The sequence below is a fragment of the Eurypyga helias genome, unplaced genomic scaffold (assembly GCF_000690775.1).
Source record: "Eurypyga helias isolate BGI_N326 unplaced genomic scaffold, ASM69077v1 scaffold4853, whole genome shotgun sequence".
In the NCBI taxonomy this organism is placed as follows: Eukaryota; Metazoa; Chordata; class Aves; order Eurypygiformes; family Eurypygidae; genus Eurypyga; species Eurypyga helias.
This window is the reverse complement of record NW_010242983.1, coordinates 1340-24927: the sequence shown is the minus strand read 5'-3', so window position 1 is coordinate 24927 and position 23588 is coordinate 1340. Positions and strand designations below refer to the sequence as shown.

General features: G+C 44.0%; 2 protein-coding genes across 3 annotated transcripts in view; both read left to right on the top strand.

Moving 5' to 3' along the window:
* ATG16L1 (autophagy related 16-like 1 (S. cerevisiae)) overlaps nucleotides 1-952 on the top strand; it is a 20348-nt gene extending 19396 nt beyond the window's left edge. For both annotated transcript variants that reach the window (XM_010149239.1, XM_010149238.1), the window contains one exon: nucleotides 364-952. In XM_010149239.1, the coding sequence (XP_010147541.1) occupies nucleotides 364-457 (94 nt within the window). In that variant the 3' untranslated portion in view covers nucleotides 458-952. The remainder of the gene's footprint in view (nucleotides 1-363) is intronic.
* Nucleotides 953-6681: 5729 nt separating this feature from the next.
* Nucleotides 6682-21521, top strand: SAG (S-antigen; retina and pineal gland (arrestin)). Its single transcript, XM_010149237.1, has 15 exons — nucleotides 6682-6772; nucleotides 7289-7426; nucleotides 7515-7559; nucleotides 7855-8048; nucleotides 8962-9021; nucleotides 10163-10230; nucleotides 10426-10561; nucleotides 10912-10996; nucleotides 12213-12285; nucleotides 13193-13330; nucleotides 13646-13723; nucleotides 14610-14633; nucleotides 15028-15092; nucleotides 20754-20763; nucleotides 21428-21521. The coding sequence occupies exons 1-15, from the start codon at nucleotides 6682-6684 to the stop codon at nucleotides 21519-21521; spliced, it is 1299 nt and encodes a 432-aa protein (XP_010147539.1).
* Nucleotides 21522-23588: the final 2067 nt, after the last annotated feature.

Here is a 23588-nt window from a genome sequence, read left to right as displayed (position 1 = left end):
GAGAGGGTGGCGAAGTACTGGAACAGGTTGCCCAGAGGAGTTGTGGATGCCCCATCCCTGGAAGTGTTCAAGACCAGGCAGGATGAGGCTTTGAGCAACCTGGTCTAGTGGAAGGTGTCCCTGCCCACAGCAGGGGGGTGGGAACTAGATGATCTCTGAGGTCCCTTTCAACTCAAACCATTCTATGAGTATAATCTGAAGAAACTGTATGCCTCTTAGGCTTATAAAGCAGGAGTCTCCTGAGAGCTGAGAATGAAAGTGGTTTTTCTTTGATAGTCAGGGAACTGTGGTATTTCATTCCAATATTAAGTATTGTTGTGGAATTCAGCTTTTTTGTAAACTTATACCTGGCTTCCGTTTCAGTTCTTCTATCAATGCAGTTGCATGGTCACCAGCGGGTGCCCACGTGGTCAGTGTGGACAAAGGAAACAAGGCTGTGCTGTGGTCTGAATTTTGACCGGACGGAGGGTGAAAGGCAGAGCATCCTGTGCCTCTGTGTGTGGTGGTGCTGGTCCGTGGCTGAACAGGACGGAGACCCGAGCCCAGATCCATCCTGAGCGGGGATATTAACAAGCGCATGGGCTTCACTTTCCAGAGGAAAGTTCTAAAGCAATGGAGAAGGAGCCTGAGGCAGAGATTGTGGCGGTAACTGCACAGTGGCACTTGGACTTGGCAAGGGATTAGCTGTTCTGGATGGAGAATGCTACTTAGTCATGCCTTTACATGCAGCATCTATGCACTAAGTGGAGCTGAAGATACTAGCGGGATTCCTTACCAGACAGCTGTGCCAAATACCCTGTCACACAAATGTGTCTACAGCACTTCGGAGTTGGAACCGTTGGAAGGAAGTTACTGTGTATGCTGACATTATCCATGTCCTGCCTCCTGTGTTCTGTTCTTGTGGCCTAGTTCAGGCATGGGGTAAGAGGATCCTGAAATGCGGACAGGTCCTAGGCAGTCTGAAATGTCGGAATGGCTTTTAGAGAGAGTCTCCTGTGGCTCTGGCAGCTCTGTGTGTGAGTTAATCAGCTCAGTTCAGATCTGCTCTGATCCTGACACAGGTTCTCCAGCACTGCTGTGAACGCTTTGTATCAGTTTCATCTGTCCTAAGGAAATGGTCCATTCTTCAAGACTTCTGCACCCTTTTGTTAAAATGCCCTTCAGCAGCCTTGGGTATCACGAAATAGGAGATTTTAAATCTTTTTATTCCACAGGCAATTTGGTTAGTGGGTGCGAGGAGAGAGACGTTCGTCTGCTGTGCTGCCGTGATAAGGAATGTAGTCACACTGCGACTTCAGAATCAGAATGTAGATGTTTGGTCCCTTTTCTGTTCATCCGTCCTGTCCTGGCGGCTGTCAGTAGAACACAGGGGAGCAGTAGGATTAAATCCCAAATCCATTGTTTTGGTGCTGGCAATTCCAAGCCACTTGCCCCCTTCTTGAGCACACGTGCAATATTCCCTTTTGTGCTGGAGCCCTCTCCGTGCTACGGAGCAGCATCTTGGCTCTGTCCCTGTTGAAGCATCCAAAACCGTGATGTGGCTGGGCGTGAGCTACCTGGCATAGCTTTACCCAGCCGAACCTTTCCACATCGCCTGGGCCTCGAGGCAAGCCACCAGCGTTTTATTGCCTTTTTATTTGCACTTTATTTTCTCCTTTCCTGAGAGTGTTTTACTAAGGAAGCGTGTTCTTCAGAGGGGCTGGATAAGGGGGCAGCTGCTACAACAGGCATCTGTAACCTAGCCTTTTGTTCAGACACTTTCTGCAGAGGGGAATTAGAGTATTTGGGGCAAAGTTTTTATTTATTCAGCTGCCCGTAACACCTTGACTGTAAATAAACCTGTGTTCTGCTTTTAAAACCCAGTATGCTCAGATTCATTTATTTGGTGTCTGTGCGAGGCCTTGTGAATGAGTGAAGGGTGCTCCTGACATCTGTGTGCTCTGTCTTCTTGATGAATTGTAGATTTGGGTTTAGCCGCATTGTGGGATTTGGTGTAGAGGTGAAAGAGGATAATGCTCTTAGCTTGGGGTTGGACATGCAGATACGACCTGGTCTTGCCCTGCCTCAGGAATACTGCCTTGAGACTGAAGGAAGTCTTACCGCATTGAACAAGTGCCTCTCTTCCTGAAAGGTCGATGTGTTCTTGGAATCTTTGGATAAATTACTGAGTTGAGGAAAATAGTGTCTGTATTTGGGACACTGCTGAAAATAGAAGGCTTTCTGCTGTGATGCTTTGGCTGCTACCTTGTTACATTTTTAAGCCAGTGGAGAAGTTGCACATTTTCTTTAAAAAACACAAAACCCCTTGCTGAAGATAATACTCTGCATCCTACTTCAGAGTGCCGAAGCAGAGCCTTCAGCTGGTTAGTGTATGAATTTCACATGGCTGACCACCTTCCTGTTCTCATAAGAAAAGAAGCATTATGCCCGGCTCTTGGAAGTGAGAAGGGTATCAAAAATGAGAAGACTCACTTTCTGAAGCATTTCTAAAGGCAAGATATTTTTCTTCTGCCTGTTGCTTCTGTGGCAGAAGGTCCTTGAAAAGGCACCTGCCAAGAGTCCAGGTGACCTTGGTTACTGTGGAAAAGCAGATCACTAAATGACAAGTCAGCATGATGGAAGATTATTGGGAGATTAATAAAAACTCTGCAGGCTCTGCTGAGGAGGATCAGAATGGGTTTATGATGTTTAGAATTGTGTAAGAATCTGTGTCCATGTTATAGAAGAACACAAGCCTAGCAGCCTCAAAGGGCTTTGTTTTGCCTGTTGATGTGCTGTTGATGCATTTGCAAAGTAGGTTAATAATACTGGAGGATAATGGCTGGCTAGCTAAGACCTTAAGCATTTTAGATTAAAATTCCTCAGGGCCAAGGTATCTAGGAAAACTAGTGACCAGTTTTAGCTTTTTTTTTTTTTTTTCCCCCCCTGTAGCTCATTTATTTACTTCTGTTGGCCCTCTTCTGCTTCAGCCAGCAGAGGAGAAAACAAAGGTACCAGCTGTGCAGTGGTGGCTGTTGCACTGTTTCTCTGCTAAAGATGGAGCTGCCTTTAAGTGGTTTTGGGGTGTGGGCGGGTGGGCAGGCATCTTTCTCCAGACCTAAGCGTGTGTTAGGGAGAAGCTGCTTCCAAGCTGCCCCAGAGGTGTTTGTAATTGCAAATGGCATGTACCCATACCTCCCTGGCCGTCAGAGGAGGAGCAGGTATAACAGGAACACTCATTCCGCTCCTGAAGGGCTAAGATCTGTAGCAGCACAAACACTTAACAACTCTCTCCTTTTTGCTTTTACACTTGTGGCTGAATAGAATGTTTTGGGGGTTAATTTCTGGGGTCTCTACTCCCTACAACCAGGGTCTTTTCTTTGGGAACACAGACACGTGGGAATTTCTCTGCTTTAGGGCTGGCTGGTTTGTGTTTGCCAGCATTGATTAAACAGAGTAGTGATTAAACTCCAAATAATCCACCTCCAGTTAATAAAATGTTGCTGGAATTTGGAAAAGACTGAAAGAACTGAAGAACACTGGTTCTGTGTTCACTTTTCTGGAATAATTTCTATACTCAGGCCACTATATTCAGGCAAATGTTGGTGATTGTTTGCAAAAGCAAGCTTGATTTGTGACTGCAAGATTGCTTGAGATGGAGTGCGCTGTTCAAGCTGGCAAGGAGAGAGGATATCATGTAATCTTTCCAATCAAACTAACAGATGCAACCCAAAAGAAAGCTACAGCTGTTTATGCAGCTTGCAAGCCAAAAATTACACGTTGTTGTGCATAGTATCAAGCCCACGTTCATAAGGGTGCTGGAGGAGAAGCTGTTCTTGGGACATTCACGAGCAGAAAAGCTAAATTGATTGAAATCTCTGTCCACATGTCTTACATCTTGGGTGTGGTGCTTCCCTCTCTAAGTAAATGAAGGAGGGGAGGGAGGGAGAAGGGGAGCTAGCAACATACTGTTTTGCATCAGTATGCCCATGGGATGTTGGTGGAGCAATAATAGATAAACTGCTTAGTGATTACGGGAATACTACATTGTTCCCAATGTTTGGTAGTCCATAGTGGCATTTTTTTCTAGAGATGTGTTTGGTAAACTGCCTTTTTCATAAATGGCCCTTATCTGTTCAGCTTCTTATCAGGCTGGATGACTTGCAACCCTAGGAAGGAGAAGATAGAGGAAGAGCTTTAGAATAAAGCTGCTTTCAGTAACTATCCTGTTCTGTGTAAGTCTGTAGCCTTTACAAAGTACGTGAGTATGACATTGTAGACCTCTTCACTGTCGATCCGAGCTTCCTTAGATAATACTTTATGTTGCTGACTTAACCACTTTCCAGTTGAATCTTAGCCCGGGTACAATATTTACTCTTGGAGGGGGATTAATTCCTGCAATCCTGGATGGACGCAACGAGAGACGTGTTTTCAAATCCCCTACAAATTGTCTTCCTTGTTTGCTAAGTGGTTAGTGATTCCGCTGGTAGATGCGAAGAAGCGCAGGACACGCCTGTGTGGAAAATTCATCTTTCTTCAGTAGTTCAGTAGTTCATGCCTTTGTCCCGTGGCAGCTCCTGTGGCATTTGGAACACAGCAAGGTATTTAATATTGTTTGCTGGTTGGTTTGTTTGGGTCTGTAGCATGAGTAGCGTGTCTGTTCAGGAACTAATTCTGGACTTGGAAAACATACCTATGCTTTATAAAAATAGAAATTTTTAAACATAGAATCCTTTAGGTTGGAAAAGACCTTTAAGATCCTTGAGTCCACCTGTAATAGTTCATTGGGTGATGTTATGTTTTACAACGTTATGCTTACGGACAACTAAGCTGCGTTCTACTAACACTGAAGTTGCACAACCTAAATTAAGGTGGGAAGGTCTATCTCTAATCTCTACCTTACATTTTTTTCCAGCTGTCTAAGGGAAGTGTTTTCATTTTCTACAGTTTGTTGTGTGCAAATATGTGTGCTAGAAATGGTTTTAAAACGGGAAGGTGAGCGGAAAAGCAGAATGGAAGCACACGGCAAGGATGGTCACACGCTGTCAGACCAACCGTCTCTAACAAAGCACGCTCATTCGCACAATTCCCACAGGGAAAAGTGTGAGAATAGAGCACATGTAGCATCGTCCTTTGCTGATGCTGCTCTTCAGCTTCAGGGTCTTATGGGGTTAAGGTTGCACCTGGATCATCCTGCCCAACATCTGCCAAAAGCCTTTTCCCCGTGAGCACATCTGATGCTGTGAATCAGTTCAAACTGGTGATTTCCAGAGCCTTCTGCAGCAACACCCTTAATCTTCTGTTATGTGGGGAAAAGCTTCGCTTTACCGTGAATTTGCTGTCTGGACGTTTAGGTGGATGCTGCTATTTTGTGACTTACAACAAAGTGAAAAACTAATTTCTATCTGCTTTGTACCCCTGAGGTTTTCTGGACATCTCTCTCTGGATATCTCTTAGGTCCTTTGGTCCTTTTTTTTCCTGAAGAGTCTTACCCATCTCTTGTTTTTCCTTGGCTACAAGCCATTCCGTGTTCCCAGTTACGCTTTTACCTTTCTGGGCAGATAGCTGGACTGTCATATTCTCAAGGTCCATTCTGGTTTGAGTTCAGTGATCCCCTGCAAGTGACGGACTGCATCTGGTTTGGATTTAGGAAAATAGAGAAGTCTCATTTTAGGTTTTGTCTGACTCCTTACTGATACATACTGCTTTTCTCAGTGTTAGACTGAGCATGCAGTGTCCAAGATGTGGATATGTAAGGGGTTCTGAAATGGTATAAATGGCATTCCTTGCTGTGTTCTTGATTTATTTTCTAATAATGTCTCTGCTTCTGTCAAGACATTCTTCTGAGGTGATAGCAAGCATGACAGTGCATGTCAGGCTATAGCTGTACATTCTTCGAGTGCAATACACTTACCATTATAGAGTATATGGTATTTCATCACCTATCCTGTCTGTAGACAGGCTATTCACTCCTTCTCTAGGCTTCTTTCCCTTCATTCATGGAATGTCCCAGGACAGGTGACTTTTGCAATGGTAAAAAAAACCCCTCACAACAAAACCAAAACAAGCCACACCCCAACTACCAGCAGTCCAAAGCCTGAAAGTAGCCAAAGCCCATATGTCTTGATGTTCTTTCTTTCCTATATTTTGTCCTGTTATTAATGAGTGAAATGACCTTCCCTCTTATCTCAGGACAATTTAGAGCCTCTGATGACAAATCTTGAGGTGCCTTTGGGAAACTGAAGTACCTTGTATGGATCGGATTACCTTTATCTGTACTCTTACAGATTTCTTCACAAAATTACTCTCTACAAACTTCTCTGCAAAGGCCAAGCTATTCCTTCCTCTCCAGATTTTTCTATTATTAGTCTACTAATTTTTTAATATGAATTAAAAAGAGTTCTTGGTCTTTTGTAATGTTTCTGAAGAGCTGTTTTTAAATAGATGTTTTCATGGTGGTGGTTTGTTTTGCAAGGAACTGCTAAAATGAAAAGAAAGCAGTCCTCTCTCCTGCACCTGAGTATTGAAGTAGTAATACACTACTACACATGGGAGTAAACTACACATGGGAGTAGAGTGCTTTTACCCACCAAGTATAATTCCACTTTTATCTCATCCACCTGTTTTTCTCTGACATATTTCTCAGGACATTTTGGGGCAGAAAAGCTTCATTCACCCACACTCACATACCCATCTTTGACCATGAGTTGCCCTGAGTCTCAGAAGACAGGGAAGATTGCTAGTTCTCCTAGACAAGTTATCTTCAAAAAAAGCACCCGTGACAAAGCTGTAAGTACCATAATAATGGGTTTATCTAGGTATGAGTTTTACTTGTAGTCATACTGGAGACTCTAGAAAGCTCTTTCCTGTCCCCTTTTTTTTCTTTTCTTTTTTTTTTTTTTTGAAGAAGGACAGTGAACTGTATTTAGCATATAATGCTAAATTTGGGGAGGTGATCTAAACAGAGTTATAGGGCAAGCTTCTCGTATGTTGTAATACAAAAGGAAGGCAACTCACCTCTTACTCCTCCTGGGTTTTACTCCTGTTGGTAAATGTTTAAAACAAAGCTGATCCATTCTCTTTCCAACCTGATGGCACCAAAAATCCTTAAATCTATATAGTTCTTTGTCCCATGCACAACTATTTATGTTGTACTCTGGGAGTTGGTCTACATCAGGTCTTCAATTCTGATGTCCTGAAGCCTGTGAATAATCCTGTTGAGTCTGGTGGGGATTCCATGTTTTCTGAAAAAAAAAAGATAAATATCCCATTTGAAATGGAATTGCTCTGATCTCCACAAGATTTACAGCTCTCTGCTGTGTCCCTCCCCTGCCCAACACACAACCATCACTTTGTAGTTCAACTGTGGTTGTCATCTCCCTACAGCTGACCATCTACCTGGGAAAACGGGACTTCATTGACAACGCAGGGAATGTGGAACCTGTAGGTAAGTCCACAAGGATAGGTGCTGCCCTTCACGCTCTTTCAACCCTGCTTAGCCTCTGTTAATGTCTTTTATTTTTTTCCTATTTCAGATGGTGTTGTATTGGTGGATCCTGCAATTGTCAAGGGGAAAAAAGGTTTGAGGTTTTATGCAACTTGTGTTTCCGAGATTGTTAGTTGTCTTCCGAAGCGAGCTGCTGAGATAGAAACCTTTCTGTTGTTTTAAGGGTACCAATATAACTCTATTCCTCGGTGAGCGGGCTTCTTGATCAATGTAGTGTATGTTCTTATCTATGGTATGAATACTTACTGGGTTATATGACAGTGTTGAGATGGATTTCCCTGACTCTGTAGTGCAGGAGGATTTTACATCTCACCCTGGCTGCGTTGTTAGCCTGCAGTATGCTTTACGACGCATCTGCTTCTTTCCAGTGTACGTGTCCCTGACCTGTGCTTTCCGGTATGGCGAGGAAGACATTGATGTGATTGGCCTCACCTTCCGACGGGACCTGTACTTCTCTAGGGTCCAAGTGTACCCGCCCGCTGACAAGCCAGAGTCTCTCTCCCACTTGCAGGAATCTCTGCTAAAGAAGCTGGGAAAAAATGCTTATCCCTTTTTCTTTACGGTAAGTGTGTTTTAAGAGCCTCTGGCCCTCTTCTTGTCTGTTCTTACCAGGCTGCTGAGAAGACCTAGTGGTGGCCTGGAGACTGGGGTTAATAGCAAATTCATGTTATGCAAAGTTCCAATTTTGAGTGACAGGCAATGTACCAATTTTCTTTTTCTTACCATCCTAAGTGGTAAAGTGTAAGAAGATCCTAACGGCATGTGAAAAGTGCTTTTCTTGAAAAGGCAAGGAAACATGCAACAGCCCCATATATCCTTCTGTTCCCCATTCCTGAGGGGTTGGAATACTTTATACCATTGCCCTAGTGCTTACAGAGGAAGTGGAAAATCCTTTCTCTTAAAAAATTTTATGGGTCAAACAAGTGGATGAAAAGCTCTTTACCAGATGTTGTCACCAAATAACAGCTCATTGCCAAATTCAGATTCTGACAGGATATGCTTCTAGTCGTGTCAGTGACAGAGATGCTTTGCTCAAGCTTCAAACCATGTGAACAGTGAGCAGCACTGCTGTCAGCCTTATTGGTTATCTTGAGGGGGAGCCAGATGTTCAAGCTTCTACTCCAAGCTGTGCCTCAAGGGTTCCATTTCATTTTCAGACTGGCTGCTTCATGTGCCTGGACTTGTTTTACTTTTTCTCTCTCTTTTTTTTTTTTTTTTTTTTCATTTTTTCCCCTTCCCTAAGTAGTAAAGTATTTTCGAAAGAGAGGGACTTGTTCGTACAAGGCAAGTATAAGGCCCAGCATATTAAGGCCCCTGCCTTAGCCAGAACTTCAGAGGGTTCCTACATTAGAGTGAGTGACCTGTTGTCTTCAGGATTGCTTTGTACCTTCTGTGAGCAATATGTTAATTGGAGTATCGCAGAGTTGGAAACATGTGTAATATTGCTTTGGGGTATTCTATTCTTCCTCCCACAGTTTCCAGATTATCTGCCTTGTTCAGTCTGTCTGCAGCCTGCACCTCGTGATGTTGATAAGGTGAGACCAACGGAACACTTGTGCTTATTGTCCTATAGAGGAAAGTCCTCTGGAAAAAGTCATGTGAATTTATTTAGCTAGTTCGAGAATAGAAGAAGGTGATACTGGGGTTTACTGTGCTATGCCACCAATGTCAGGAGCTTGATGCAAGAGCTACAACTGTGTGTCGCAGACTTGGAATTTAAGTCCTCAGAATAAGAAAGAGAATCTAATCAAACAGCAGCAAGACTACTAAATCTGCAACGCTTGTAGTTTACTTAAGGGTACCACATGATTTGTGGGTTGGCTACACGTAAAATGATTGTAGCTCTCGGGTTACATGAGAGAAAAGGAGACTGAGTGCCTAGAATGTCATAGGTCGCTATAAATAGCATGTGTTAAGACCTGCTTCTGAATTAAAACAAAGGTGGAGAAGGGCTGGCTTGCACATGTGTGTAAATAACACAAAAACCCTGGAGTCAAAGTCACCAGGTAATGAGGTGTTCTCCAAGGTTTCTGACACCATTTAAAATACTCCTTTCATACTTTACCGGACACTTCTGCGAACAGCTGAGCTAGACTAACAACTGGGCAAGATGGGATTGTGGAATCCGGTGCCATAAGGACAAGCTGTGGTTTTTGCCTAGGAACGGTATTCCAGCAAAAGTTCCCATATTGCTCTGTAGAGGGTTGTCTGGGGCTCACAGATGTCCCATGGCAGTATGAGCATGTTAAAGCAGAGGTCAGCGTGGCCTCATCAGCCCTCAGACATGGGGAAGTAAGCAGGTTGACCCAGAGTCAGGTGTTGGCATTACAGAGCGAGTTAAGAAACCCAAGGCAGACTGGAAAGCCTTGCAGGCTGATCACTTATAACTTGAGGCGTGCTGTGACCTCTACAGTACCACTCTCACAGAAAGCCCTTTAGGAGTAGGAATGTCATCTGTCAAAGGCTGGGAATGACGCTTCATTTATCAGAAGCAGCATGGAACAGGTGGATGCTGCTGCACCAGTTGGAAGGGATCTCTGTTACAGTAGTAGGAGGCCAGAAGAATTTGCAGCTGGCAGGAATCTGCCAACTTCTGGTGTACAGGAAGATGCTTAAACATCTGCAGATGTTCTTGGCTTCTGACACTGATTTCACAGCTGTCTTTCTCTCTGGCAGACCTGTGGGGTGGACTTTGAGGTGAAAGCTTTCTCAACAGAGAATGTGGAAGAGAGAATTCATAAGAGGTAACAGAACGTGTGTATCTGTCTTAAGCTTTGCCCTTCTTAAAGGGGGTGGGAGGTTCAGTAATGCACCTTGGTTGATTGTTCAGCTTTGACCCACTTGTCAGTGCACTTTGTGGGTGTGAGCACATGTGAATACAGAACTCGGGCCTCTGCCAAACATGGAGTACCACCACATTGTCCTCTGTTGCTTCCCAGGGACTCTGTACGTCTGCTGATCCGTAAGGTGCAATACGCTCCAGAAAAGCCAGGACCCCAACCTTGTGCAGAGTCCACCTGGCAGTTCTTCATGTCCAACAAGCCATTACACCTGAAAGCTTGCCTCAGTAAAGAGGTGAGGAGTTTGTGTGGGGCTGTGGATGTCACAGTACTGACATGCCAATATGCATTTTGCTGTCCAAAGCAGCTACTTTGGGTGTTACTCAGATGGGCACAGCTGAGACTGACTTGGCCTGGCACTGGAGGGCTGTAATGTAATTTCTGTCAGTAGCTACTGCTAGGGGAGGCCAAGACCCCGGCACCAGATGCATTTGAGGCTAAATAAACCATTGAAGAAAGGGTCATCTTGCTTTATCATCTTGCTTTATTTGGCCCCTTGAGGAGATTGAATGTGGGAGGAATACAGGGGCTTAGGGCTTGGGAAAAGCCTCCTGGCTGGATTTCTGAGCATCAAATTCCTTCTAGGTGTACTATCATGGAGAGCCCATTCCAGTCACTGTCACCATCAACAACAGTACAGACAAAGCTGTGAAGAAGATCAAAGTCCAGGGTATGTTTTTACTGTTGCTTGAGATTCTTTGAGGGCAAAAAGACTGAATAGTGAGAGGACTGAAAGAGAGACAGAATTTAGTGCTTGCAGCAGTTTAAGCAGGCAGCCTGGGACAAGTCAGGAATTTCTCCCTCCACCCTGTCTGTTGCTATTTGTTTGCTATTCATCAGGTGAAACACGGCAGCTTTTTTCCCTGACTCTCTCTGTTGCTTGTGTGGTTTAATTACAGGCACCAGTTATGTCCCCTCTAATAAAGAGGCAAGGTAGGTGCTGTGGGGAAAAATCCTCCTCTTTGGGGAGGCCAGTGGGAAGGGTCCCTCTGTCCTAGGCTGCATACAGTTTTGCTCAGGGTATCAGAAACATCTGGCAATGTGAGAACCAGCAGCTCTGCAAGCGATGGTGTAGTTCCTCCTGAGGAAACTGAGATCGAGTGGAGTTTTAGAGGAGCTTCACTACTGTTGCCTGTGTTTTGATTGTGGCACTTCTTGTTTGCATCCCACAAGCTCGATTGTACTTGGACCTGTGAAAGGGGCTGAGAGCCAAAGGATGAGAAAGAGAAGGTGGAGAGGGAACAAAGTTGCTGTAGTTTTTACAAAACTGTATTAGAGAAAGTCAGTTCAATGCCAGTCTTGGATGCACTGTCTAGTGAGCCCCAAATATTTTTAGGCTGACGTGCCTCTGTCAGGCTTAAAAAGACCTTGTTGGTCATCAGACTCTCCTCATCGGTGTTTCTGGCAGAATTGAGCCTATGGGTTTTTTTGGTGTTTGATTGGAGAATATAAACCATTTATTATCACAGGCCCTTGACTGCAGTTCAGCATCCAGCCTGCTTGATGATGGTGTCTCCTGAGCACAAATGCACTGGCTATAGATACATAAGGGATACCAGTAACCAGAGTTAAAAGTAGACACGTTTTGAGAAGAAAGAGTGAAATCTTTATAGTGGAGAGCAGGCTCCCCAGGGAAACTGTGGGTTACTGTGTTTTTGTTATCTTCAAATCAAGGCTTGGATGCCCTTCAGGGAAAACAGATCTTGGCTATTTGTGTGCTGTTGGTCTCTGTCTGGGTCAGGCTGGCTGACTTGGTAGTCCCTTCAGGCTCTAAATGGATGAGTTTTACTCCTGTCCTCATCATGTCTTCTGTTCGTGAGACTTGGGGGGGCAGCTGTGTTGTTTCTGATGCGTATGCACAACTGACTGTCCACTTTCTCACTCAGTGGAGCAGGTTACCAATGTGGTTTTGTACTCCAGTGACTACTATACCAAAGTGGTAGCTGCTGAGGAAGCACAGTAAGTGAATGCTCTGCTTATGCCTTCTTCACACCCTTTTAATTACCTCCTCCCCACCCCCAGTAATGGGAGTTGCTCCTAGCTGTAGCTTGGCAGTTGCAGTGTTACAGTGCTCTCTCTTCTCCCCTCGTGTGTGTCCCCCACACCACCTGTACTCTCTGGCTGCAGCTGGTCTCCTTTTCACATAGCCCTGTGCCATTTTTCAGAGAACGTGGGACAGTTGCAGAAGAGGAGTTTTGTTTTAAGAGTAATTTCCTACTAGAAAAACTTAGGGGCTGTGGAAGACAGCCAGTGTTTGATATTTCTAAATAGAGGTGCAGCCTTTTCCTGAAAGGTGCTGCTGTTTGAGTGGAAGCCGTGGATGCTGTAGCTTGAGGTCAGTGTTTTTCACACCATTTCGTTTGGTTTCTTGTTGCCTTGGAACGCCCGTGAAAACCTCGAGCCTATTGACAGTGTGGAGAACCTCTTGCCCTTTTGCACTGCGCTGCATTGGCAGGGCAGCACTGAACTTGGCTTTGCGAGGAGGGTTGCACACACCCAGACATTTTCTATTTTTCTGGTTTCTTGCTCTGTAGCTTAGGGACGTGTTTGCAAGACCAGTACTCAATGGAAAACTAGGATTTATTTTGTCCCAGTTGAGGTCCACAGTGTAATTTGACCTACTTTAGAAGCTTGCCTTAATGTGAAATTAATAATTTTTTGCAAGTGCTTGTTCTTCTCTGCTAGTTATAAAGGGAAGTTTTCTGTCTAGTTTAGACATCTGCATTGTAGACAACTAAATTTAGACAGATAAATTCTACATCCTCTGGATGGCTTTGTTGTCTGCTTCGAAATTCTCCTCGTTGGTTGTGTAATGCAACTCAGAGAGTGTATCACTTTCCTTCTCTCACCTGCTGCTTATTTTCAGGGAGAAGGTGCAGCCGAACAGCAGCCTGACCAAGACACTGACACTTTTGCCCTTGCTAGCAAATAACCGTGAGACTCGGGAAATAGCTCTGGATGGAAAGCTAAAGGATGAGGACACCAACTTGGCTTCTAGTACCATGTGAGTAGGGTTTTAAAGGATCTTAGTTAGTGGAGGGATATTAAAGAATAGGGAAGGATGGAGGAGGCACTTATACCAGGAGTTTCTACCTGTAAATGTGTGTCCAGATGGGTAGATCTAAGTTGCATGACTTAGCCTACCATATTCATTCCTGGTAAATAGTGATCACTTATCTGGAGCGGTATTTGCTGTCCCTGAGTCTTGTCTGCTCCATCTTTTTCAGGAAAATAGGATATTCACCTAGTTCTTGCTCCAGCCATGTATCATTGCTCTGTTGCTACACTGTCTAACACTGCTGTCTCTTTTCTCTGGTAGTATTAAGGATGGAATAGACAAGACAGTGATGGGGATTCTGGTTTCCTACAAGGTGAAAGTGAAGCTCACTGTTCCAGGGTAAGAATAACAGACTTTTTGCTACATCTGCCTATAGTTAAGAGACGGGAGTGTGTGTACTTTGTTGACGAGTGGGGAGAGGGCAGGACAGCCCATCCTAAGAGCAAGGGCACACGTCGTAGGACATCTGGCTCCCTCTAAAGCATAAACTGCTTGGAAATCAGCCTTGGCCTATCCAAAGGACTTGTCCTGGGCCAAGAGGGTTGGACTGCCTTCATTAGATACCACGTGACTTTACGGCTGAAGCATGAACCTCTGGTTTGCATTGTGAATTTTGTTTCAAAGCCATAACTTATTTTCTCAGAGCTGAAGTGAAACTTTGTGAGCCTTTATGTTGACATTCCCATTCTCCCAGAGCAGAAGGTAGGGACATCTGCCTGAAAGTCATAAATACTGTAGCTCAGGTTCTGTAGCGAGCCAGCTTTCTGGATGAAGCTGATGTTACCAACATGAGCTAGTTCCCAGCATACAGTGCAAAAGAGGACAAGGATAATTGCTTGTGATAGTCACTGTTTACGTTTGTATTTCATTCATCCATCCTTCTTTCTAGTATGAAAATGAGTGAATGATTTGCATGAAGTATGATAAAATGACTGCTGCCTTCTATGGCCCTCCAATTGCCCATGTCCTTTGGCTCTCAGAAAAGGAGCCCTGCCCAACACTTGGTCAGGAGTTCAAAAACTTGGACTCTTTCTCCATGGGAAGGACATGGAAAATGAAAATTACCTTTTTTAAAAACAAGTTTATTTGGGTGTTATACACTCTACTTGCCACCAAGTATGAGGAAGGTGGTTTCAATAGTCCACCAATAAAACAGCATTTGGTAGAGCACAAGAATGGAAAGGCATTAATATGCTTCTGTTTTTCTCCTTGTTTTCTTCTGTAGCATGCTGGGAGACCTCACCTCCAGGTAAATGTCATCTTCCTTTTCAGACCGTGCAGTCATAGTTGTTAGTTTGTCTTTTTATCCTCTTTCCTATTCTCTTTCCTGCCTCCCTAAAAAAATAACTATCCCTTAAGCTGTTAGAAGTAAGAAGTCTGTACACTGAGCTGTGAAAATGAAGCAATTAGAAAAATATCTGTTATGTTATATATAAAACCCCCAGGTTATTAAAGTGGATATGCCTGGGATATTTGTGGAAAAATTAGAGTTTAACTCTTTGAGGGGAAAAATTATGATTAGGAAGAGATGAAAGAATGAGTAAAGCTGAGTAAGAATGAGTAGGCTGGCCTGAGGTGGGAAGGGGACTGAACAAGGTATGAGCAGAGCTGTGGATCTGATGCATTCTGTCTTCTCCCCAAAGTGAAGTGGGCACAGAGCTGCCATTCCGTCTCATGCACCCCAAACCTGAGGAAAAGAACCCAGCAGGTTAGTTCTGCATAGTTTTTGCTTTTCTTCATTAAGAGACTCATGTGAAATCTTGCCGTTGCAAGGCTTATAGTGATTTGTTCTACAGGAAGCCTTTAGAGTCTACAAGTATGGCGGCTGCTCTGTATGTGTGTATATGCACATGTGTGTATATGCACATGTGTGTGTATATATATCTCAACCTCAAGGCACAAAACAATAGGGAGAAGAAGGGATGCTAAGATGAGAGAACATGGAAATGGGTCATGTTCCCTTTTTGTCTCTCATCTACAGAAAAACTCGAAGCACTGCACAGTTATATCTCATGGCTGCTATGCAAAATTTCCTAATAAAGTTGTCAACAATTCCCAGATGGATTCCAATGTAGTAACCAAGAATCTGTCACAGAAAACACCTTAGACACACGAGCGTTGTAAAGCAAAGTTAGGAGGTGATAAAACTGTTAATGATTTCAGAGTCCCCGTTCTCTTGATGTGGTTTTCATGTTGGGTGGGTGTCTGAGAGGAATGTCCCTTCAGAGTCAGGTCATGGAAGTGTGGGAAAGTTAAAGCAGTGTAAGGAGCTCGCCTTTCCCCAGGCATCCTGAGGCTTGGGAGCAGATGCCAAAACTGTAGGCTGCCTTGAGCATGTGTTCTCCTCCCACTTCCTCAGGCCTTGCCTGGCTCTGTTCTCCGATGGTGAACATACCGAAACTGCAAGGTGCTTGCACTAAATCAGAAGCTCCTGTACAGCACCTGAAGCAGCTATTGAATGCATTATGCCAGCTTTTCCAAGTTGGGGCCGTTACAGATGAGTCGCCTTGTCCTGCCCTCTGTATTTAGACAAAGTTGTGTGGGCTTCAAGCAAAACCCTGTGGCTGGTTCTGCACTGCTTTTCTTTTTATTCCGTGTTTTGGGAGCTCACACTTACTTAAAGCTGCTGTATCTAAGATCATGACCACTGGAAGGAGATGGAGCAGGCTATGAAAGGAGTTATCCCAAGATAGATGCTACGTTCTATGCTGGAAGCATTAGAGAGCAGTGACTGCAGTTCTTTTTGAGTGAAATTTTTGGGGGAATCAAATGTGAGTGCAGAGAAGAGAGACTGCTGATCCTCTCCACGCTCAGTTGCTCTGGTTGGGAATCAGTGTTTGCTCATTATGGATGTGCTGGTGTGGGCAAGGGTAGGTTTCTTTGAGAACTGCACCATAGGAAACGCTGATTTCCACTGGGAACACCCTGCTGTCAGCTGTGCCGGGAGGGCTTCTCAGCACAGGCACAGAACAGGCTCGTAGGAGACGTTTTCTGTGCGTGTTGCACCCCCATCAGAGTAATGCCATGAGTCTAGGAAGCACCTTCAGGTTGGATCACCATGGAGAAGCTGCTGCGAAGCAAACGCTGGTGTCGGGGCTGCGGGTTTCCGTTCATGCTGCAGCTCTGCCCGCCCGACACTGACCCTGCTGCACGATCGCGGTCTCACGTGGGTGACTGGTTGTGGGAGACCTGCTTTGGCACGGGTCTTGTCTCTTCGGGTAGCTGGTACGTACTGGAGCGCTTCCCTCGGACCTTCCCGCGGCAATTCCCTGCCCAGGGGCTTGGCGAGGGGCTGGCACCAGTGGCTGCTGAGAGCCATCTAGTGTCCCTAGGGAGCCTCGCAGGACAGAGGTGCTGGGGGGGCAGCTCCGGGCTCCACAGTCTGGAGCTTTCATGCCTACGGAGAAAAGCTTAAAGCTACCAACAAGGGTCATCTAAAGCCTTAGGGAACTGTAAAGAATTGTACCTTTTTAGAACGGTGTGAATTTTTTTACACGATGATGGCGTTAATGCTGCAACCCCCTTTTTATTACTTGTGCTTCAGGCAGGTCATTCTGGCAGAAGCATATTTGTAATACGAGGGAATATGGAATTCAGTCCTCCCTTCTAAGATCCTTCCAAAGGATGGCTGATATACTCCTTTATATAGTGCGCTCAAAAGGATGTGGGCAGAAGGCTTTACAAGGGAAACGGAGAGCTGCAATATTTCTCAGATCACTTCCCCCAACACATCCTCTTACCAAAGGCACAGCCCATGTATTGTTTGCTACATCAAAGTCTTCTAGGAGCGTGCTGTCAGAAGACAGCTGTGGTTCATGCATTTTGCACAGATGGAAATTGCAGGTTGCTTATAAACTGAAAAAAATACACGTAGTTTCAGGAGCTATCCCATGGAAAAGCCCTACAAATGGTTAACTGGAGAAACAAAGGCTTTCTCTTAAAAAAAAAAAAAGAAGATGCTGTAACACAACAGAAAATTCCTCTGAAGCCTGCACACTGACTTGAAAACTGTTGGAATGTGGTGTCTGAGCTCATTACAGGGAATAAAACAGCCTCCCATAATGAAGGGTGGTGATCTAAAGCTCTTTCTGACTTTATTGGCTGGTAGTTTTCCATGCCCTGTGCGTAATCTTCCCAACTAGGAGTTCACACTTTTAAAAATTTTATTCTACCACCTTAGTTCATAAACTCAGAGAAATAAGATGTGTTTCATTAGCAAAACGATGTCTAATTTGGAATCAAGCAAATCAAGACTTAATTGCAGAGATGGTGCTTCAACAAACAGTGTTTAGACTCAGAGGCCCACAGGATAGAATTCTTTGTTGGCTTGTTCGGCAGCCTCGGCAGTGGGTGTAGGCAGGGGTGCATGCACAGGGAATTTTGAGATCACTCCTTATCTTCCATTTCCATTCCCTTTTGTTTTTACTGATGAGTCAGTAGTAACCAGTCCTATTGCACCTCCCTGCTTACTCGACTGTCACTTCATCTTAAGACACAACTTGAGAGAAAGGAAAGAAGTCAAAGCAACCATCAAATAGTCTCAGAGCTGAAGTGGGATTAAAAAAATGCCGTGTATTATGATTTATTCCTTGTGGTGGAGTAATATCCTTTTTCCCTTCTCCAGCCAAGATGATTTATGGCAAAAGTCAATAAAACATGTGTAGCATCAGTATATTTAATCACGCAGGGCCGATTTGAGTGTGGAGAACCTCAGACAGATAAGCTTCTCAAGAACACGGTTTAATGTTTTTAGGGCCAAACTGGGGCAAGTGAGATCAACTGTGCTGTGCTTTATTTCCCAGCAGATTGCTTTGCCCTTTCTATTTGGCTGTGGGCAAGCTCTGAAGCATTCATCACTCAGTAAAAAGCAGGTCTGTCAGAGTGTGCAGCTATTGCAGATTGCTCTTTCCTTTCTGTGCCTGGAGGAGACAGAAAAGGAACGGCTTGCTACCTTTCCTTTCCCATGTTTATTTAGAGCTTCCTTGCCTTGGACTTCTTGTAGGCCAGCATTTGAATGTTTCATGTGTGCTGGTTTTGCAACTCTTTTTGGACCCATGTGGTTCACAGGTGGGTATTTTTAGGCGAAGCAGCTCCTGTCACATTGGCAGTCTGTCTTTTCTGCCTGTGGACAAAAATGGATAGAAATCTGTTTCTTTTAAAGATAGATTCAAACTGGGCTGTGTCTCTTCATGCTTCCAAGACCTTTCCCAGTCAGCAGTTAGTCCAGAAGCTCCTGCTGGGTTTTTCCTCAAGGCTGCGGTCCCAGCGCGAGTTCTTTGGTCTGGGGTTTTCCTGCCCTTCTCCTGATGTTTTGTGTTTTGTGGGCCTTTGTCTTGGACACTGGCCTCTGCTTTGGCTGTTGTTCAAAAAATGGTCATTTGTCTGCTCCCATGTTAAACTTGTATGAAAGGGCTGGTTTCAAGAAACCCATAAATGTGTTGTCCCCTTTAACAGTAAAGCTGTATCTGCCCTGTGTTGGTATGTGACTTTCAGAAATTAGTAAATTTTTAAAGCATTTGAATGTCTTGAGAAATGATACAGCCTACTCCCTTCCCCCCCTCCCACCCCCCCTAAATGAATAGAGGTTAAAAACGAGCTTATAATGAAAATTACTATATGCCACAACTTTAATTACATGGAATCATTTCTGTGGCTGCATAATAAAAGCTTACAGAAAACTCTCTGCAGAGAGTATGATGACATTCTGGAGCCTGGTCGATCCTTGAACACAGCCCCCTCCCATCCCAACCCAACCCTCAAAACCGGCTAGCATGCCAGTTAAGAAAAGTATACCCATTTTCAGATTCCTGAGAATTTTTCAATGTTATAATGTTAAGTAAGCCACAGGACAGCAAGAGAACTAGGTGGAGTGGGCCTAACTCCTGCTAGGGTGCAAGTGTAGCCATTTAACAGGCACATAGTACAGCATCCTGAAGGTAAAGTAGCGCATCTTTGAATATACTCTTACATCTGAGGTATATGATAAGCATTACCCTACTACCACACTACCTATGTATTGATTCAGTAATCATTTATCTGATAGTAAAGCATATGCCCAACTGAAACAATACCTACTTCCCCCCTCAACCTATTTTGTAAAATTGGCTCCTAATGGCATTGGTGGCTATCACTCAGCATCCATCACATCCCTGTTCCCATAGTAATCAAGGTACGTCAAAGTGGGAAAAGAGAGCAGACTATTTAAAGAATAAAAATTGGAGGAAAAATGAGATGAGAACAATGCATTATGTGTTGGAAATTTTAAAGGTTCTAGATTTTTCATTTTAAATCCATCTTGATCAAGCATGCATGCCCTGAGACTTTCCAGTCTTCACCTTGGCTTCTGTGAGTAGAAGAAACCATCCTTTCTAAGTCTGGATAGATACCATCATTAATGTCTTTACATGATCCATCCTTTGAGGCCTTTTGGCTAGAGTGGCCCCATTTGGCACTCTTTTAATGCTGACTTTTCCAGCCGTGCTAGTCACCACTTGTTGCCCTTGATTTCACTATGTGTTGTGGGTGGGAGTTCTCCAGGTAATGAGTTATCCAGTCACTGAGGCATCCCAAATCCCTGATGACTTCTGTAGAACAATGGCCTGGGTGTACTTAGCTCCCTGACTTAAACTCCTGAGAAGTAATCCAGGGAAGCAGCTGTTACTTGCTAAAGCTGAAGTAACTATGAGAACAAAAAGATCCCTGCCCCCATTTCATCCCTGCAATACAGCCTGTTCTGCTTATTTTAGGCTGTGCTGAAACAGTTTCCAAGGACAAGCTTCCTGCTTGCTAGCAGGATTCCTTACAGCGTGATTAGCAAAGATCCCATTAAAGAAGCACAAGTGCCAAAGGATTATGTTTAGGCACGGATGAAATCAGGAGTATTGCCCCAAGTGCATAAACGAATGAGAGACCACCTAGATCTTTCTGTATTCTGACCTCATTTGATTTTAATACCTTCATGTTTATTGAACAAGAACATCATCTTCTCATCAGCTGATTACTTAAATTACAGTGACAAACCAATTAAGACTATCATCACGTCATGCAAGCATTGTCATTTCTGAGCAGAAGTGTGTGCACAGATGTCTCAGCTATCACCGCTAGCAAGCATGAACGGGAACATCTGTCTGTTTCTCAGCCCTTCTGACATCTTGGGCAATGTTGCTTTTGAGTGCTTTTCCATTCAGGAGATCAAGTTTGGCTTCATCAGGTGCATGTATGCACATTTTGAGATTTTTCTGGAATTTTCCTTATATTGCTGCAAATCCTACCACTTGTTAGTATATAAATTTTTGCTTGGTTTAGCATCCGCTGTTCTAACTACTTGCTGTCTCTTTTTGCCTCCTTTACCGCATGCTGATGTCTGCAGGGAAGAATGGGTAAGTTTCTTTTAATGCTATTTCACATTGAAGCCACAGTTGTGCCTTGGCTCTTTGAAAACTCCTCAAAATTGTCAAAAAATCCACAGGGTTCACTGAATATGAGCTTAAATCCAAAGTGAGTAAGTTACTGTGGCTTGATGAATACCTGTTATCAGTTAACAGCAACAACTGTCCACGTGAAACTCATCTAGGAGAACCTATTTTCCCTCAGAGTTGGAGGGAGGGTTGTGTTTGTGGTCAGCTGATGCTCTGTCGTTTTAAGTTTCAGCAACACAATAGGTGTGACCATGTGCCCCTATTTAGTACAGAAGGGATAAGGATGAAAGGTTTCATGTTTTATTTCTAGACAAAGACCCTTAGGCTGCAGACTGTTCAGCTAGCTGATAAATATTTAGCTGGAATGGACATGATGCAGTACAGCTGAAAACCTCCTCGTTTTGTGTCCTGACTTGATCAATCGGCTGCTTTTCATACTAGCTAGAGCACCACCATTGAAGATGGTGCCTGTGGGAGTGTGATCCAAATCCCTTTGAAGACAAAGGAAACATTACCGGAGTCTGTTCCAGGCTTCTCTTCTTCCTGCTCTCTGTTGCCTTTGCTCTGCTAGTATTAAAATAATGGCTAACATCATTCTGAAAGACATGTGTTTCTTCCATTTCAGTGAAGAAGAGCTGGTATTTGAGGAGTTTGCTCGTCAACAGCTGAAAGATATGCCTGATGATGAAGACAAGAATATGTCCTCAACCGATGAGTGACTAAAAGAATAAGCTGCCAGAGAAGCTCTGTAGTTTGGCATCAATTAGAAATTTAGGACCTAGGTGTCTGGTAAACTCAATGTTCTCAGTGCATGCATGGTCTTCCAGGGATCAACCCTAGGATCATGATTCTCTTGCTTATTAAAAGCTTCAGCTCTGGAAGAATGTAGCAAACTTCAAACCTGATGCTTACTCGAGCTACTGGAGGAGGACAGGAAGGCTGTCATGCCATGACTTCTGCTTTCAGGGCTACCTAATAGAAAGGTTAGTTGCTTTCACCACTGATGAGAGCTTAAATGATGGTTTGTGCAGCCTGCCTAGACTTACCTGGTGTCAGAGAGTCTCTGCCTTGGAAACGCTAGTGAATCAAACCCTAGTCTGAAGGGCTGGCTTGCAGCATTTGGTGATTCACTAAGTTTCTCAGTGGACTGTACAAAACTGATTGGGTTTCCTTTTGGTTGTTTTTGCGTTTATGCTTTACCAAACTTATATAGTAAATATTCTCAGTGCTTGCATTGTCCCCCTGTGTAGCTTACATCCATTTTCTCTATGATTAAATGTCTTGCAAATCATCTTTCACAGCACTCTAATGCTGAGACACAATGTTAGCTTTCTAGCAATGTGCTTAACCACCATGCTATTAAAGATGAGAGAAATGTTCCCAGTCCATGAATTCCTTAACACAGCTCCTTACATACAAGCCCAAACAGAGAACCGCTAGTCCAAGCTGATCCTATATTTAATCTAGTTTCCTGTATGCAACTGTGCTTCAAAAGGGAGTGCAGTAAAATTATGGAAGAAATTATGGGGCAGCCTGCCCTGAGGAGCTTTTTCCAACATCCATCTGCCAGAGGTTGGTTTATGCTGTAAGAAATGAGATTGTATTCTGCAAACTTGGTTCTCTCTTGTTGATCTGGATATTCTCGTTATCCATGTAAATGTCTAATCCTTTCTTGAATCTCACTTATATTTTGCCTGAAGTGATTCGCATCAGCTAATTACATTTTGCATGTAAAACGACTGGTGTTTCTTTTTCTTGTGTTTGCTTCAAATCTGATGTCAATGTCTCCGTTTTAAATTCTGCTGGAAGTTTGAATGCAGGGCCTATGTTTGTTAATGTAAATGTTTCCCACCCTACGCACCAGAAAATGGAATTAAGAGCTTCCCACTTATCTTGGTTAACAACAGTATGCTTTCAACAGAGAAGGAGGGAGACATTTTTGAGATGTCCTTTTCCTCCCAAGGGGAGTGGAACTCCTGGTGAAAGCCTCCTGTAAGCAAGTTGCATTTCTGTCCTGCTTCAGACTACTGAGGCTGCGCAGACTGAGCTTGCCCGCTCTCTGGCTTGAGTTTCCATTGATAACTATAACAAGCCAAAGCGGTCCGCTTTGTAGAAAAGCATGGGCTGTGCTCTGCAGAAAGCAGAATCATTCTAGATACTGGCCTCGGTTTTTCAGCAGAGGTTTAGTTTCTTTATTATTAACACCATCACGGTTACAAGCCTTGCTTTTACAGATTGTCTAAAGGCTGTAACCAGCATTGCATGTGGCCTCTTGTGCTTACACTTACGAATAGGTTGGGTTACAGGTAAAGCTTTCTCCTGTTTTGCTTCTGTAAACTGGCCTTGATCAAGATGCTGGAAGTGGTGAACGAAGAGCACAGCTGGTTTTGCAGTTCCATGAGTGCTCTCACCTAATACCACCTGTCAGTGCATGTGCTCCAGTAGTCACAGCTGTCTCACCTTGGACGCAGTTGCAAGAGGCAGTTTGTTTGCTCCGCTCTGGAAGTGTTTTGTGCTTTGCTGCTACAGAAACCCTGCAGCCATCTTCAGGTGTTCGTGGTCAATATAATTTCTGAGTGGTTTCAACTTTGGGTTTGGGGGAGGGTTAAGCATTTGCACCTGGATTTCTGGGAAGGCTTTTCCCAGATTGCCCTGGTATTTTTATCACTATTTTTTTGGTGACTGGAGAAGAACTCGCTGGTACAGTAGTAAGGTTGGGCAAATTGCTGGTAGCGAATATGCTGGTCTCAGAGAGCTGCTGTACAAGAAATCCTTTAAAGATACCA